This window comes from Agelaius tricolor, unplaced genomic scaffold (assembly GCF_023055355.1).
Source record: "Agelaius tricolor isolate 1412-34295 unplaced genomic scaffold, bAgeTri1.0.p SCAF_111, whole genome shotgun sequence".
Classification (NCBI taxonomy): domain Eukaryota; kingdom Metazoa; phylum Chordata; class Aves; order Passeriformes; family Icteridae; genus Agelaius; species Agelaius tricolor.
The window spans coordinates 217308-234600 of record NW_027269371.1 but is presented as its reverse complement, the minus strand read 5'-3'; the positions used below and the strand labels follow the sequence as shown (position 1 = coordinate 234600).

Genomic DNA, 17293 nt, shown 5'->3' with positions numbered 1-17293 from the left:
AGGACACCTCGTGTCACATGGTCAGTGGTCATCCCCAGTGTGTCCACACCAAGGTGTCCATCCAGAGTCCATCCTGCAGTGACCTCCAGTGTCCCAAGGACACCTGGTGCCAGATGACCAATGGTCACCCCAGGTGTGTCCACACCAAGATGTCCATCAGGAGACCTTCCTGCAGTGACCTCCACTGTCCCCAGGACACCTCATGTCACATGGTCAGTGGTCAACCCCGATGTGTCCACACCAAGGTGTCCATCCAGAGTCCATCCTGTGCTGACCTTCACTGTCCCCAAGGAACTTCGTGCCAGATGACCAATGGTCACCCCAGGTGTGTCCACAAGCGGCCATCGTGTGACAATGTCCGGTGCCAGAAGGACACCACGTGTCAGCTGATCGATGGGTGGCCACGCTGTGTCCACACCAAGGTGTCCATCCAGAGTCCATCCTGTGCTGACCTTCAGTGTCCCAAGGACACCTCGTGCCAGATGGTCAATGGTCAGCCCCGATGTGTCCACACCAAGGTGTCCATCCAGAGTCCATCCTGCAGTGACCTCCAGTGTCCCCAAGGAACTTTGTGTCAGATGGTCAATGGTCACCCCAGGTGTGTCCACACCAAGATGTCCCCAAGGCCACCGTCCTGCCATGATGTCCACTGTCCCAAGGCCACCACATGCCAGATGACCAATGGTCAACCCCGATGTGTCCACACCAAGGTGTCCATCCAGAGTCCATCCTGCAGTGACCTCCGGTGTCCCCAAGGAACTTTGTGCCAGATGACCGATGGTCACCCCAGGTGTGTCCATGAGCCACCATCGTGTGACAACGTCCGGTGTCCCCAGGGCTCCGCGTGTCACCTGCTCCAGGGGTGGCCAAGGTGCGTCCACACCAAGGTGGCACCAAGGCCACCGTCCTGCAGTGACCTCCACTGTCCCAAGGACACCTCGTGCCACATGGTCAATGGTCACCCCAGGTGTGTCCACAACAAGGTGGCACCAAGGCCACCGTCCTGCAGTGACCTCCGCTGTCCCAAGGCCACCACGTGCCAGATGGTCAATGGTCACCCTCAGTGTGTCCACACCAAGGTGTCCATCCAGAGTCCATCCTGTGCTGACCTCCAGTGTCCCCAAGGAACTTCGTGCCAGATGACCGATGGTCACCCTCAGTGTGTCCACAAGCGGCCATCGTGTGACAACGTCCGGTGCCAGAATGACACCACGTGTCAGCTGATCGATGGGTGGCCACGCTGTGTCCAGAACAAGGTGGCACCAAGGCCACCGTCCTGCAGTGACCTCCAGTGTCCCAAGGACACCTCGTGCCACATGGTCAGTGGTCAACCCCGATGTGTCCACACCAAGGTGTCCATCCAGAGTCCATCCTGCAGTGACCTCCAGTGTCCCCAAGGAACCTCGTGCCAGATGGTCAATGGTCACCCTCAGTGTGTCCACCAGCGGCCGTCGTGTGACAACGTCCGGTGTCCCCAGGGCTCCTCGTGTCACCTGCTCCAGGGGTGGCCAAGGTGCGTCCAGACCAAGGTGGCACCAAGGCCACCGTCCTGCAGTGACCTCCAGTGTCCCAAGGACACCTCGTGCCAGATGACCAATGGTCACCCCAGGTGTGTCCACACCAAGGTGTCCATCCAGAGTCCATCCTGCAGTGACCTCCAGTGTCCCAAGGACACCTGGTGCCAGATGACCAATGGTCACCCCAGGTGTGTCCACACCAAGATGTCCATCAGGAGACCTTCCTGCAGTGACCTCCACTGTCCCCAGGACACCTCATGTCACATGGTCAGTGGTCAACCCCGATGTGTCCACACCAAGGTGTCCATCCAGAGTCCATCCTGTGCTGACCTTCACTGTCCCCAAGGAACTTCGTGCCAGATGACCAATGGTCACCCCAGGTGTGTCCACAAGCGGCCATCGTGTGACAACGTCCGGTGCCAGAAGGACACCACGTGTCAGCTGATCGATGGGTGGCCACGCTGCGTCCACACCAAGATGTCCCCAAGGCCACCGTCCTGCAGTGACCTCCAGTGTCCCAAGGACACAATGTGCCAGATGACCAATGGTCACCCCAGGTGTGTCCACACCAAGGTGTCCATCCAGAGTCCATCCTGCAGTGACCTCCAGTGTCCCAAGGACACCTGGTGCCAGATGACCAATGGTCACCCCAGGTGTGTCCACACCAAGGTGTCCATCAAGAGTCCATCCTGTGCTGACCTCCAGTGTCCCCAAGGAACCTCGTGCCAGATGACCGATGGTCACCCCAGGTGTGTCCATGAGCCACCTTCGTGTGACAACGTCCGGTGTCCCCAGGGCTCCTCGTGTCACCTGCTCCAGGGGTGGCCAAGGTGCGTCCACACCAAGGTGGCACCAAGGCCACCGTCCTGCAGTGACCTCCAGTGTCCCAAGGACACCTCGTGCCACATGGTCAGTGGTCATCCCCAGTGTGTCCACACCAAGACGTCCATCAGGAGACCTTCCTGCCATGATGTCCACTGTCCCCAAGGAACCTCGTGCCAGATGACCAATGGTCACCCCAGGTGCGTCCACAAGTGGCCATCGTGTGACAACGTCCGGTGCCAGAAGGACACCACGTGTCAGATGATCGATGGGTGGCCACGCTGTGTCCACACCAAGATGTCCCCAAGGCCACCGTCCTGCAGTGACCTCCAGTGTCCCAAGGGCTCCTCATGTCACATGGTCAGTGGTCATCCACAATGTGTCCACAACCGGCCATCCTGTCACAATGTCCACTGTCCCAAGGACACCTCGTGTCACATGGTCAGTGGGTGGCCACGGTGTGTCCAGTCCAAGACGTCCATCAGGAGACCTTCCTGCAGTGACCTCCAGTGTCCACATGGCACCACATGCAGGATGGCCAATGGGTGGCCGCAGTGTGTCCACCACCAACCGTCCTGCCAGGATGTCCAGTGCCAGAAGGGGACAATGTGCCAGATGGTCAGTGGGTGGCCACGCTGTGTCCAGACCAAGATGTCCATCAGGAGACCTTCCTGCAGTGACCTCCACTGTCCACAGGGCACCAGGTGCAAAATGACCGATGGGTGGCCGCAGTGTGTCCATCACCGACCATCCTGCAGCAATGTCCACTGTCCCAAGGACACCATGTGCCGCATGGTCAGTGGTCATCCCCAGTGTGTCCACATCAAGACGTCCATCAGGAGACCTTCCTGCCAGGATGTCCACTGTGCCAAGGACACCATGTGTCACATGGTCAGTGGGTGGCCACGATGTGCTCCAACCAAGACGTCCATCAGGAGACCTTCCTGCAGTGACCTCCACTGTCCCCAGGGCACCAGGTGTAGGATGACCGATGGGTGGCCGCAGTGTGTCCATGACCCCCCGTCCTGCCAGGATGTCCACTGCTCCAAAGGCTCCCTGTGCCAGATGGTCAGTGGGTGGCCACGGTGTGTCCACACCAAGGTGTCCACAAGGAGACCTTCCTGCAGTGACCTCCACTGTCCCAAGGACACCTCGTGCCACATGGTCAGTGGTCATCCCCAGTGTGTCCACACCAAGACGTCCATCAGGAGACCTTCCTGCCGTGACCTCCACTGTCCCCAAGGAACGCAATGCCAGATGACCGATGGGTGGCCACAGTGTGTCCATGACCCACCATCCTGTCTCGATGTCCAGTGCTCCAAGGACACCACTTGCAAGATGGCCAATGGGTGGCCAAGGTGTGTCCAGACCAAGCTGACCCCAAGGAGACCTTCCTGCAGTGACCTCCAGTGTCCACATGGCACCCAATGCCAGATGACCGATGGGTGGCCACAGTGTGTCCATGACCAACCGTCCTGCCAGGATGTCCAGTGCCAGAAAGGGACAATGTGCCAGATGGTCAATGGGTGGCCACGCTGTGTCCCCACCAAGACGTCCATCAGGAGACCTTCCTGCAGTGACCTCCACTGTCCCCAGGGCACCCAATGCCAGATGACCAATGGGTGGCTGCAGTGTGTCCACCACTCTCCATCCTGCAGTGATGTCCAGTGTCCCAAGGACACCTCATGTCACATGGTCAGTGGTCATCCCCAGTGTGTCCAGTCCAAGACGTCCATCAGGAGACCTTCCTGCAGTGACCTCCACTGTCCCCAAGGAAGCCAATGCCAGATGACCAATGGGTGGCCGCAGTGTGTCCATCAGCGACCATCATGCCAGGATGTCCACTGCCAGAAGGGGACAATGTGCCAGATGGTCAGTGGGTGGCCAAGGTGTGTCCACACCAAGACGTCCATCAGGAGACCGTCCTGCAGTGACCTCCACTGTCCCCAGGGAACCCAATGCCAGATGACCGATGGGTGGCCGCAGTGTGTCCACCACCAACCATCCTGCAGTGATGTCCAGTGCTCCAAGGACACCTCGTGCCGCATGGTCAGTGGGTGGCCAAGGTGTGTCCAGACCAAGCTGACCCCAAGGAGACCGTCCTGCAGTGACCTCCACTGTCCACATGGCACCACATGCAGGATGGCCAATGGGTGGCCGCAGTGTGTCCACCACGAACCGTCCTGCCAGGATGTCCAGTGCCAGAAGGGGACAATGTGCCAGATGGTCAATGGGTGGCCACGCTGTGTCCCCACCAAGACGTCTGTCAGGAGACCGTCCTGCCGTGATATCCAGTGCTCCAAGGACACCACATGTAAGATGACCGATGGGTGGCCGCAGTGTGTCCATGACCGCCCATCATGTCATGATGTCCACTGTGCCAAGGACACCATGTGCCAGATGGTCAGTGGGTGGCCAAGGTGTGTCCAGACCAAGACGTCCATCAGGAGACCGTCCTGCAGTGACCTCCACTGTCCCCAGGCCACCAGGTGCAAAATGACCGATGGGTGGCCGCAGTGTGTCCACCACCAACCATCCTGCCAGGATGTCCACTGCTCTAAAGGGTTCACATGCCAGATGGTCAGGGGGTGGCCAAGGTGTGTCCAGTCCAAGCTGACCCCAAGGAGACCTTCCTGCAGTGACCTCCAGTGTCCACAAGGAACCCAGTGCCAGATGACCGATGGGTGGCCGCAGTGTGTCCATCAGCGACCATCCTGCAGTGATGTCCAGTGCTCCAAAGGCTCCCTGTGCCACATGGTCAATGGGTGGCCACGGTGTGTCCAGACCAAGACGTCCATCAGGAGACCGTCTTGCAGTGACCTCCACTGTCCCCAAGGAAGCCAATGCCAGATGACCGATGGGTGGCCGCAGTGTGTCCATCACCAACCGTCCTGTAGTGATGTCCACTGTCCCAAGGACACCTCATGTCAGATGGTCAGTGGTCATCCCCAGTGTGTCCAGACCAAGACGTCCATCAGGAGACCTTCTTGCAGTGACCTCCACTGTCCACAGGGCACCTCCTGCAGGGTGACCGATGGGTGGCCGCAGTGTGTCCATGACCCCCCGTCCTGTCTCGATGTCCAGTGCTCCAAGGACACCTCGTGTCACATGGTCAGTGGGTGGCCAAAGTGTGTCCAGTCCAAGATGTCCATCCGGAGACCGTCCTGCAGTGACCTCCACTGTCCCAAGGACACCTCGTGCCACATGGTCAGTGGTCATCCCCAGTGTGTCCAGACCAAGACGTCCATCATGAGACCTTCCTGCCGTGATGTCCACTGTCCCCAGGGCACCACATGCAGGATGACCGATGGGTGGCCGCAGTGTGTCCATAACCCCCCGTCCTGTAGTGATGTCCAGTGTCCCAAGGACACCACATGCCAGATGGTCAGTGGGTGGCCACGGTGTGTCCACACCAAGACGTCCATCAGGAGACCGTCCTGCAGTGACCTCCACTGTCCCCAAGGAACCCAATGCCAGATGACCGATGGGTGGCCGCAGTGTGTCCACCACCAACCATCGTGTCAGGATGTCCACTGTCCCAAGGACACCACTTGCAAGATGGTCAGGGGATGGCCAAGGTGTGTCCAGACCAAGACGTCCATCAGGAGACCGTCCTGCCGTGATGTCCACTGCTCGAAGGACACCTCGTGCCAGATGACCGATGGGTGGCCGCAGTGTGTCCATGACCCCCCGTCCTGTCTCGATGTCCAGTGCTCCAAGGACACCACATGTCAGATGGTCAATGGGTGGCCACGGTGTGTCCACACCAAGGTGTCCCCAAGGCCACCATCCTGCAGTGACCTCCACTGTCCCCAGGGCACCAGGTGTAAAGTGACCAATGGGTGGCCACAGTGTGTCCACCACCAACCGTCCTGCCAGGATGTCCAGTGCTCCAAGGACACCATGTGCCAGATGGTCAGTGGGTGGCCACGATGTGCTCCAATCAAGACGTCCATCAGGAGACCTTCCTGCCGTGACCTCCACTGTCCCCAGGGCACCCAATGCCAGATGACCGATGGGTGGCCGCAGTGTGTCCACTCCTCTCCATCCTGCAGTGACCTCCAGTGTCCCAAGGCCACCTCGTGCCGCATGGTCAGTGGTCATCCCCAGTGTGTCCAGTCCAAGGTGTCCATCCTGGCTCCGTCCTGCCGTGATGTCCACTGTCCCAAGGCCACCAGGTGCCAGGTGACCGCAGGGTGGCCTCACTGTGTCCGTGTCCAGCGCCGTGTCCGTGCCCTCCCCGCCCTGTCCTGCTCCGACGTCACCTGCGAGCCAGGTGCCACCTGCCAGGTGCTGCAGGGCTGGCCCAGGTGTGTCCCCAAGGTGGCCTCAACCTGCCAGGACCTCACCTGCCCACCTGGATCCACCTGTACAATGGAGAAATCCACGCCCAGGTGTGTCCCTGTCAAACTCACCTGCCAGGACCTCACCTGCCCACCTGGATCCACCTGTACAATGGACAGAACCACGCCCAGGTGTGTCCCTGCCAAACTCACCTGCCAGGACCTCACCTGCCCACCTGGGTCCACCTGCAGAATGGAGAAATCCATGCCCAGGTGTGTCCCCATCACTGTGACCTGCCAGGACCTCACCTGCCCACCTGGATCCACCTGTACAATGGAGAAATCCACACCCAGGTGTGTCCCCAAGGTGGCCTCGACCTGCCAGGACCTCACCTGCCCACCTGGATCCACCTGTACAATGGACAGAACCACGCCCAGGTGTGTCCCTGTCACTGTGACCTGCCAGGACCTCACCTGCCCACCTGGATCCACCTGCAGAATGGACAGAACCACGCCCAGGTGTGTCCCTGTCACTGTGACCTGCCAGGACCTCACCTGCCCACCTGGATCCACCTGTACAATGGACAGGACCACGCCCAGGTGTGTCCCTGTCAAACTCACCTGCCAGGACCTCACCTGCCCACCTGGATCCACCTGTACAATGGACAGAACCACGCCCAGGTGTGTCCCCAAGGTGGCCTTGACCTGCCAGGACCTCACCTGCCCACCTGGGTCCACCTGTCAGATGGACAGAGCCACGCCCAGGTGTGTCCCTGTCACTGTGACCTGCCAGGACCTCACCTGCCCACCTGGATCCACCTGCCAGGCCCCGCCCTGCCCACCTGGCCTCACCTGCAGCCCCACCTGCGCGCCGGCCCCGCCCCTCGTGTGTCACGTCCTGAGCCGGCGCCGCTTCCGCGCCTTCGACGGCCTCACCTGGCGGCTGCCGCTCACCTGTCCCTTGGTGGCCGCCTGCGCCGGCTCACCTGAGCTCCAGGTGTGGCTCTCGGGCCAGGCGGGCGCCGCCTTCGGGCAGGTGAGGGTGGCCGGAGCCGGGGTCCAGGTGGAGCTGAGGCACGGAGAGGGGAGAACGGCCAGGGTGAGTGAGGCACCTGCACAGGTGTGCGGTGTCACAGGTGTGGCCCTGTCCCTGTCCCAGGTGTGTCCCACTTGTCCCAGGTGTGTCTGTCTAGGTTTGTCCCACCTGTCCCAGGTGTGTCCCAGGTGTGTCCCTGTCCCTGTCTCAGGTGTGTCCCTGTCCCTGTCCCAGGTGTGTCTCACCTGTCCCAGGTGTGCCCCACTTGTCCCAAGGGTGTCCTTGTCCCTGTCCCTGTCCCAGGTGTGTCCCTGTCCCTGTCTCAGGTGTGCCCCACCTGTCCCAGGTGTGTCTCACCTGTCCCAGGTGTGTCCTTGTCTCAGGTGTGTCTGTCTAGGTTTGTCCCAGGTTTGTCTCACCTGTCCCAGGTGTGTCCCTGTCACTGTCTCTGGTGTGTCCCACTTGTCCCAGGTGTGTCCCAGGTGTGTCCCCGTCCCTGTCCCAGGTGTGTCCTTGTTCCTGTCTCAGGTGTGTCTCACCTGTCCCAGGTGTATCCCGTGTGTCTCACCAGGTGTGTCTCACCTGTCCCAGGTGTGTCCCAGCTGTGTGTCTCACCTGTCTCACCAGGTGTGTCTCACCTGTCCCACCTGTGTCTCACCTCTCACAGGTGTGTCCCAGGTGTGTCCCACCTGTCCCAGGTGTATCCCATGTGTCTCCCCATCCCAGGTGTGTCCCAGGTGTGTCTCCCCTGTCCCAGGTGTGTCCCAGGTGTGTCTCCCCCGTCCCAGCTGTGTCTCCCCTGTCCCACCTGACCATGACCCCCTGTGTCCCACCTGTCCCAGGTGTGTCCCACGTGTGTCTCACCTGTCCCATGTCTCCCCTGTCCCACCTGACCATGACCCCCTGTGTCCCACCTGTCCCAGGTGTATCCCATGTGTCTCACCAGGTGTGTCTCACCTGTCCCAGGTGTGTCCCAGCTGTGTCTCACCTGTCCCACCTGACCATGACCCCCTGTGTCTCCCCTGTCCCAGGTGTGTCCCACGTGTGTCTCACCTGTCCCAGCTGTGTCTCCCCTGTCCCACCTGACCATGACCCCCTGTGTCTCACCTGTCCCAGGTGCGAGGCCGCCCCGTGCCCCTCCCCGTGTCCCTGGCCGGGGGTCGTGTCCAGGTGCGGCGCCGGGGGGGGCAGCGCCAGGTGCTGCTCACCTGGGCGGGGCTGCAGGTGAGCCTGGCCGGCGACGGCGCCGTGACCGTGACAGCGAGGGTGGCCGGGGGGCTCTGCGGGGCCTGCGCCGGGCAGCGCACCTGTGCCACAGGTAAGGGCACACCTGGGGACAGGTAAGGGCACACCTGGGGCACAGGTAAGGGCACACCTGGGGGGACACCTGGGGACACCTGGGGACACCTGGGAGGGCACCTGTGCCACAGGTAAGGGCACACCTGGGCACACCTGGGGACACCTGGGGACACCTGGGGACACCTGTGCCACAGGTAAGGGCACAAATGGGGACACCTGGGCACACCGGGGGACACCTGGGAGGGCACCTGTGCCACAGGTAAGGGCACAAATGGGGACACCTGGTGCACAGGTAAGGGCACACCTGGGAGGGCACACCTGTGCCACAGGTAAGGGCACAAATGGGGACACAGGTAAGGGCACACCTGGGCACACCTGGGGACACCTGGGGCACAGGTAAGGGCACACCTGGGCACACCTGTGCCACAGGTAAGGGCACAAATGGGCACAGGTAAGGGCACACCTGGGACACCTGGGACACCTGGGGACACCTGGGCACACCTGGGGACACCTGGGCACAGGTAAGGGCACAAATGGGGACACCTGGGGCACAGGTAAGGGCACACCTGGGGACACCTGGGACACCTGGGCACACCTGGGCATACCTGGGGACACCTGTGCCACAGGTAAGGGCACAAATGGGGACACCTGGGGCACAGGTAAGGGCACACCTGGGCACACCTGTGCCACAGGTAAGGGCACAAATGGGCACAGGTAAGGGCACACCTGGGACACCTGGGACACCTGGGGACACCTGTGCCACAGGTAAGGGCACAAATGGGGACACCTGGGGCACAGGTAAGGGCACACCTGGGGACACCTGGGGACACCTGGGCACAGGTAAGGGCACACCTGGGACAGGTAAGGGCACACCTGGGCACACCTGGGGCACAGGTAAGGGCACACCTGGGAGGGCACCTGGGGACAGGTAAGGGCACAAGTGGGGACACCTGTGCCACAGGTAAGGGCACAAATGGGGACACCTGGGGACACCTGGGAGGGCACCTGCAGGACAGGTGAGGGGCTGGGGGGCGACGTGGGGGGGTTCAGGTGTGCCCAGCTGTGTCCCAGGTGTATCCCAGGTGTAACTCAGGTGTATCCCAGGTGTATCCCAGGTGTATCCCAGGTGTGTCCCCAGATGTCCCCAGGTCCCCCTAGGTGTATCCCAGGTGTAACTCAGGTGTTACTCAGGTGTATCCCAGGTGTATCCCAGGTGTATCCCAGGTGTGTCCCAGGTGTATCTCAGGTGTGTCCCAGGTGTATCCCAGGTGTATCCCAGGTGTGTCCCAGGTGTATCTCAGGTGTTACTCAGGTGTATCCCAGGTGTGTCTCAGGTGTATCCCAGGTGTGTCCCAGGTGTGTCCCAGGTGTATCTCAGGTGTATCTTGGGTGTATCTCGGGTGTATCCCAGGTGTGTCCCCCTCACCTGTCGGGGGAGGGGCCCGGACATGAATGGGGGGGGAGGGGAATGTCCGGGCCCCTCCCCCAAACCCCTCCCCCTCTCTTTTTCTCTCTCTCTCTCCCCTCCCCCTCCCCCAGCCCCTCCCCCTCCCCAAGCCCCTCCCCCGCCCCCCAGCCCCTCCCCCCACACCTGCCAGGTGAACTCGAGGCTCTTCCGGAAGGGGCGTGGCCGCCGCCCCTCCCCCCTCCCGCAGGTGCTGCTGCGCACCTGCGCCCCTCCCCCACCCCGGGGGGGGCCCTTTGCCCCTCCCCCCTTTGCCCCTCCCCCCGCGCTGGAGGTGGCGCTGGAGGGGGGGGGAGGGGCGGGGCCGGCGACGGTGACGGTGACGGAGGCGGAGCGGAGGTGGCACCTGAGGGGGGGCGGGGCTAAGGTGAGTGACACCGGGGGGGAGGGGCAATGGGGGAGGGGCAATGGGGGAGGGGCAATGGGGGAGGGGCAAAGGGGGGAGGGGAAATGGGGGAGGGGCAAAGGGAATGGGGGGAGGGGGAGGAAGGTGATGATGATGATGGATGGAGAAGGATGAAGGATGATGGTGGGATGATGATGATGATGACGATGATGACGATGATGATGGTGAGGAAGGTTGGATGAAGGATGATGGAGTGGATGATGACGATGATGATGATGACGACGATGATGGATGAAGGTTGAATGGAGAAGGTTGAATGAAGGATGACGATGATGACGATGATGATGGAGTTGATGAATGATGGATGATGATGATGGCAATGACCATGACCATGATGACGACAATGATGATGACGGTGATGACCATGATGATGATGATGATGACAATGATGATGACCATGATGATGACAATGACCATGACGATGACCATGACAATGATGATGATGACAATGGCCATGACCACGGTGATGATGACGATGATGATGATGACGATGATGATGATGATGATGATGATGATGACCATGACAATGACAATGATGATGACGATGATGATGATGATGACCATGATGACGATGACAATCACCATGATGATGACCATGACAATGATGATGATGATGATGATGATGACAATGACCATGACGATGACCATGACAATGATGATGATGATGACCATGACAATGATGACCATGACAATGATGATGATGATGATGATGATGATGATGACCATGACAATGATGATGATGACCATGACAATGATGACCATGATGATGACAATGACCATGACGATGACCATGACAATGATGATGATGATGATGACCATGATGATGACCATGACAATGATGATGACGATGATGACCATGACAATGATGATGATGACCATGATGATGATGACCATGACAATGATGATGATGACCATGATGATGATGATGATGACCATGACAATGATGATGATGATGATGATGATGACAATGACCATGACCATGACAATGATGACCATGATGATGATGACGATGATGACCACGATGATGACCATGACAATGACGATGATGACGATGACCATGACAATGATGACCATGACAATGATGATGATGATGATGATGACCATGAGAATGATGACGATGATGACCATGACAATGATGATGATGATGACGATGATGATGACCATGACAATGATGATGATGATGACCATGACAATGACGATGATGATGACCATGACAATGATGATGATGATGATGACGAGGCTGCCGCCCCTCCCCCAGCTGGACGGGTCCCCTCTCCCGCTGCCCTTCTGCCTCCCGGACGGCTCCGCCTGCGTGGGCCCCGCCCCCGGCCACGCCCCGGGCCACGCCCTGCTGCTGGTGACCCCTGACCTGCGCGTGGCCGCCGGCCCCGGGGACGCGGTGGGGGTGACCGTGTCCCCCCGGCTGCGCAACGCCACCTGCGGCCCCTGCGGCCACTCCAACGGTGACCCCGGCGCTGACCGCTGGAGTGACCACGGGAGTGACCACAGGAGTGACCACAGTGACCCCCGCAAGGACCCCGGCACTGACCGCTGGAGTGACCATGGGAGTGACCACAGTGACCGCAGTGACCCCCGCAAGGACCCCGGCGCTGACCGCTGGAGTGACCACGGGAGTGACCACAGTGACCGCAGTGACCCCCGCAAGGACCCCAGCACTGACCGCTGGAGTGACCACGGGAGTGACCGCAGTGACCCCCGCAAGGACCCCGGCACTGACCGCTGGAGTGACCACGGGAGTGACCACAGGAGTGACCACAGTGACCGCAGTGACCCCCGCAACGACCTCGGCGCTGACCGCAAAAGTGACCACGGGAGTGACCACGGGAGTGACCACAGTGACCGCAGGGACAGCAGGGACACTGGGAGTGACCACAGGGACACCAGGAGTGACCACAGTGACCGCAGTGACCCCCGCAATGACCTCGGCGCTGACCTCAGGAGTGACCACAGGAGTGACCAGGGGAGTGACCACAGTGACCACAGGGACAGCAGGGACACCGGGAGTGACCACAGGGACACCAGGAGTGACCAGGGGGTCAATGGGAGTGACCACGGGAGTGACCACAGTGACCGCAGTGACCCCCGCAACGACCTCGGCGCTGACCGCAAGAGTGACCACAGGAGTGACCATGGGAGTGACCACAGTGACCGCAGGGACAGCAGGGACACCAGGAGTGACCATGGGGACACCAGGAGTGACCACAGGGACACCAGCAACGACCTCAGCATTGACCACAAGAGTGACCACAGGAGTGACCATGGGAGTGACCGCAGGGACAGCAAGAGTGACCACAGTGACCACAGGGACAGCAGGAGTGACCGCAGTGACCCCGGGAGTGACCACAGTGACCGCAGCAATGACCTCAGCACTGACCACTCAGACACTGGGAGTGACCACAGGGACAGCAGGGACACCAGGAGTGACCACGGGGACACCAGGAATGACCAGGGGGACAATGGGAGTGACCATGGGAGTGACCACAGGGACATTGGGAGTGACCACGGGGACATTGGGAGTGACCACAGGAGTGACCACAGGGACACCAGGGACACCAGGAGTGACCACGGGGACACCAGGAATGACCAGGGGGTCAATGGGAGTGACCATGGGAGTGACCACAGGGACATTGGGAGTGACCATGGGGACATTGGGAGTGACCTTGGGGACATTGGGAGTGACCACAGGAGTGACCACAGGGACAGCAGGGACACCAGAAGTGACCACAGGGACACCAAGAGTGACCACAGGGAGACCAGGAATGACCAGGGGGACAATGGGAGTGACCACGAGGATACTGGGAGTGACCATGGGGACACCAGGAGTGACCGCAGTGACCACAGGGACAGCAGGGACACTGGGAATGACCACAGGGACACCAGGAGTGACCACAGGAGTGACCACAGGGACAGCAGGGACACTGGGAATGACCACAGGGACACCAGGAGTGACCGCGGGGACACCAGGAGTGACCACAGGGACACCAGGAGTGACCACAGTGACCACGAGGACACCAGGAGTGACCTCAAGGACACCAGGAGTGACCGCAGTGACCTCAAGGACACCAGGAGTGACCACAGGGACACCAGGAGTGACCGCAGTGACCACGAGGACACCAGGAGTGACCGCAGTGACCACAGGGACACCACGAGTGACCACGAGGACACCAGGAGTGACCGCAGTGACCACAGGGACACCAGGAGTGACCACAGGGACACCAGGAGTGACCGCAGTGACCACGAGGACACCAGGAGTGACCGCAGTGACCACAGGGACACCACGAGTGACCACGAGGACACCAGGAGTGACCGCAGTGACCACGAGGACACCAGGAGTGACCGCGAGCCCCCCGGGCCGTGTCCCCAGGGCCGCTGCCGTGAGTGGACACGGGGCAGGGACAGGGACGGGGGTGGGGGTGGGGGGGCCCTTCACGGGCCTGGCAGGGCCTCGATGTGACCTTTGACCTCTGTGACCTTCTCGTGTCCGCCCATGACCTTTGTGACCTTTGTGACCTTCTTGTGTCCATCCTTGACCTCTGTGCCCATCCTTGACCTTTGTGTCCATCCCTGTGTCCATCCCAGTGTCCATCCACAACCTTTGTGTCCATCCTTGACCTCTGTGTCCATCCCAGTGTCCATCCTTGACCTTTGTGACCTTTGTGACCTTCTCGTGTCCACCCATGACCACTGTGCCCACTTGTGACCTTCTCGTGTCCATGATCTTTGTGTCCACCCCAGTGTCCATCCATGACCTTTGTGTCCATCCTTGACCTTTGTGTCCATCCTTGACCTTCTCATGTCCATCCCAGTGTCCATCCTTGACCTCTGTGTCCATCCCTGACCTTCTCATGTCCATCCCAGTGTCCATCCATGACCTCTGTGTCCATCCCAGTGTCCACCCATGACCTCTGTGTCCACTTGTGACCTTCTCGTGTCCACCCATGACCTGTGTCCATCCCTGACCTTCTCATGTCCATCCCAGTGTCCATCCATGACCTCTGTGTCCACTTGTGACCTTCTCATGTCCATCCGTGACCTCTGTGTCCATCCTTGACCTTCTCATGTCCATCCCAGTGTCCACCCATGACCTGTGTCCATCCATGACCTCTGTGTCCCTGACCGTGTCCATCCCTGTGTCCATTCCTGACCTCCCCGTGTCCATCCATGACCTCTGTGTCCATCCTTGACCTTCTCATGTCCATCCCAGTGTCCATCCATGACCTTCTCGTGTCCATGATCTTTGTGTCCACCCATGACCTCTGTGTCCCCCTGTGACCCCGCGGTGACCCCGTGGTGACCCCGCGGTGACCCCGTGCTGTCCCCTCCCCCACAGCCCCCCGGCCTCCCCCGGCCCCCGGCGCCGCCCCCCCCCGGCCCCCCCGGGACCTGCACACAGGTGAGGAGGAGGAGGAGGGGCAGGGGGGAGGAAGGGCGGGAGGAGGAGGAGGATGGTGGGACAATGATGATGGTGATGATGGTGATGGTGGTGGGATGATGATGATGATGATGATGGTGGGACAATGATGATGGTGGTGGGACAATGATGATGATGGTGGGATGATGATGATGATGGTGGTGGTGGGATGGTGATTGTGGGATGATGATGATGATGATGATGATGGTGGGATGATGATGATGGTGATGATGATGGTGGGATGATGATGATGATGGTGATGGTGGGATGATGATGATGGTGATGATGGTGGTGGGATGATGATGATGGTGATGATGGTGGTGGGATGATGATGATAATGATGGTGGGACAATGATGATGGTGGTGGGATGATGATGATGATGGTGGGATGATGATGATGGTGGTGGTGGGATGGTGATTGTGGGATGATGATGATGATGATGATGATGATGGTGGTGGTGGGATGATGATGATGGTGATGGTGGTGGGATGATGATGATGGTGGTGGGACGATGATGATGATGATGATGAGGGGATGATGATGATTGTGGGATGATGATGGTTGGATGATGATGATGATGGTGGGATGATGGTGATGATGATGATGATGATGATGGGATGATGATGATGATGGTGGGATGATGATGATGGTGATGGTGGTGGGATGATGATTGTGGGATGATGATGGTGGGATGATGATGATGATGATGAGGGGATGATGATGATGATGATGGTGGGATGATGATGATGATTGTGGGATGATGATGGTTGGATGATGATGATGATGGTGATGGTGGGATGATGATGACGGTGGTGGGACGATGATGATGGTGGGAAGATGATGATGGGGATGATGATGATGATGATGGTGGGATGATGATGATGATGGTGGTGGTGGGATGATGATGATGATGATGGCAGCGATGGTAGTGGGGATGGAGATGATTACGGTGGGATGATGAAGATGAGGGCGGGATGAAGATGATGGGGGTGATAGTGGGATGATGATGGTGGGATGATGATGATGATGATGATGATGGGGTGGTGGGATGAAGATGACGATTATGATGGTGGCGGGATGAAGATGACAACAGTGGTGGGGGTGGTGGGATAATGAGGGTGTGGGATGAAGATGACGATGATGGGGTGGAGGGATGAAGATTGTGGGATGATGATGATGAAGATGAAGATGATGATGGTGGGATGATGATGATGATGGGGTGGTGGGACAAAGATGATGAAGATGGTGGTGGTGGGATGATGATGATGATGGTGACGATGGGATGATAATGATGGGGTGGTGGGATGAAGATGATGAAGATGACGGTGGTGGCAGTGGTAGCAGCAGGATGATGATGGTGGTGGGATGGTGATGATGATGATGATGATGATGATGATGGTGGTGGTGGTGGGATGGTGATTGTGGGATGAAGATGATGACGGGGTGGTGGAACAGCGATTACAGTGATGACGATGATGGGGTGGTGGGATGAAGATGATGATGGGATGATGGTGGTGGGATGAAGATGATGATGGGATGATGATGATGAAGATGGTGATGATGAGGTGGTGGGATGATGATGAAGATGATGGTGGTGGGATGATGGAAATGATGATGGTGACGATGAAGATGATGATGATGGGGTGGTGAGATGAAGATGATGATGGGATGATGATGATGATGATGATGGTGATTATGAGGTGGTGGGATGAAGATGATGATGGTGATGGGATGATGATGGTGGGATGATGATGATGGTGGGATGATGATGATGATGGTGATGATGATGGGATGATGAAGATGATGATGATGGGCTGGTGGGATGAAGACGATGATGGTGGTGGGATGATGATGACAATGATGAAGATGATGATGGGGTGATGATGACGATGATGACGATGATGCGACGAAGGCCACCACGACGACCATAACCAGTGACCCCACCCCGTATTGTCCCCCCCTTCCCCCAGGTCGCCTGCTGGAACCACTGGGAGCACTGGGAGCTCCACTGGGAGCACTGGGAGCTCCACTG

The 17293-nt window shown here is 59.1% G+C and overlaps 1 protein-coding gene across 1 annotated transcript; it reads left to right on the top strand.

Moving 5' to 3' along the window:
- Positions 1 to 12038: 12038 nt before the first annotated feature.
- On the top strand, positions 12039 to 14303 carry LOC139586292 (dentin sialophosphoprotein-like). The gene has a single exon (XM_071419579.1). The coding sequence runs from the start codon at positions 12039 to 12041 to the stop codon at positions 14301 to 14303; it is 2265 nt and encodes a 754-aa protein (XP_071275680.1).
- The last annotated feature ends 2990 nt before the right edge of the window (positions 14304 to 17293 follow it).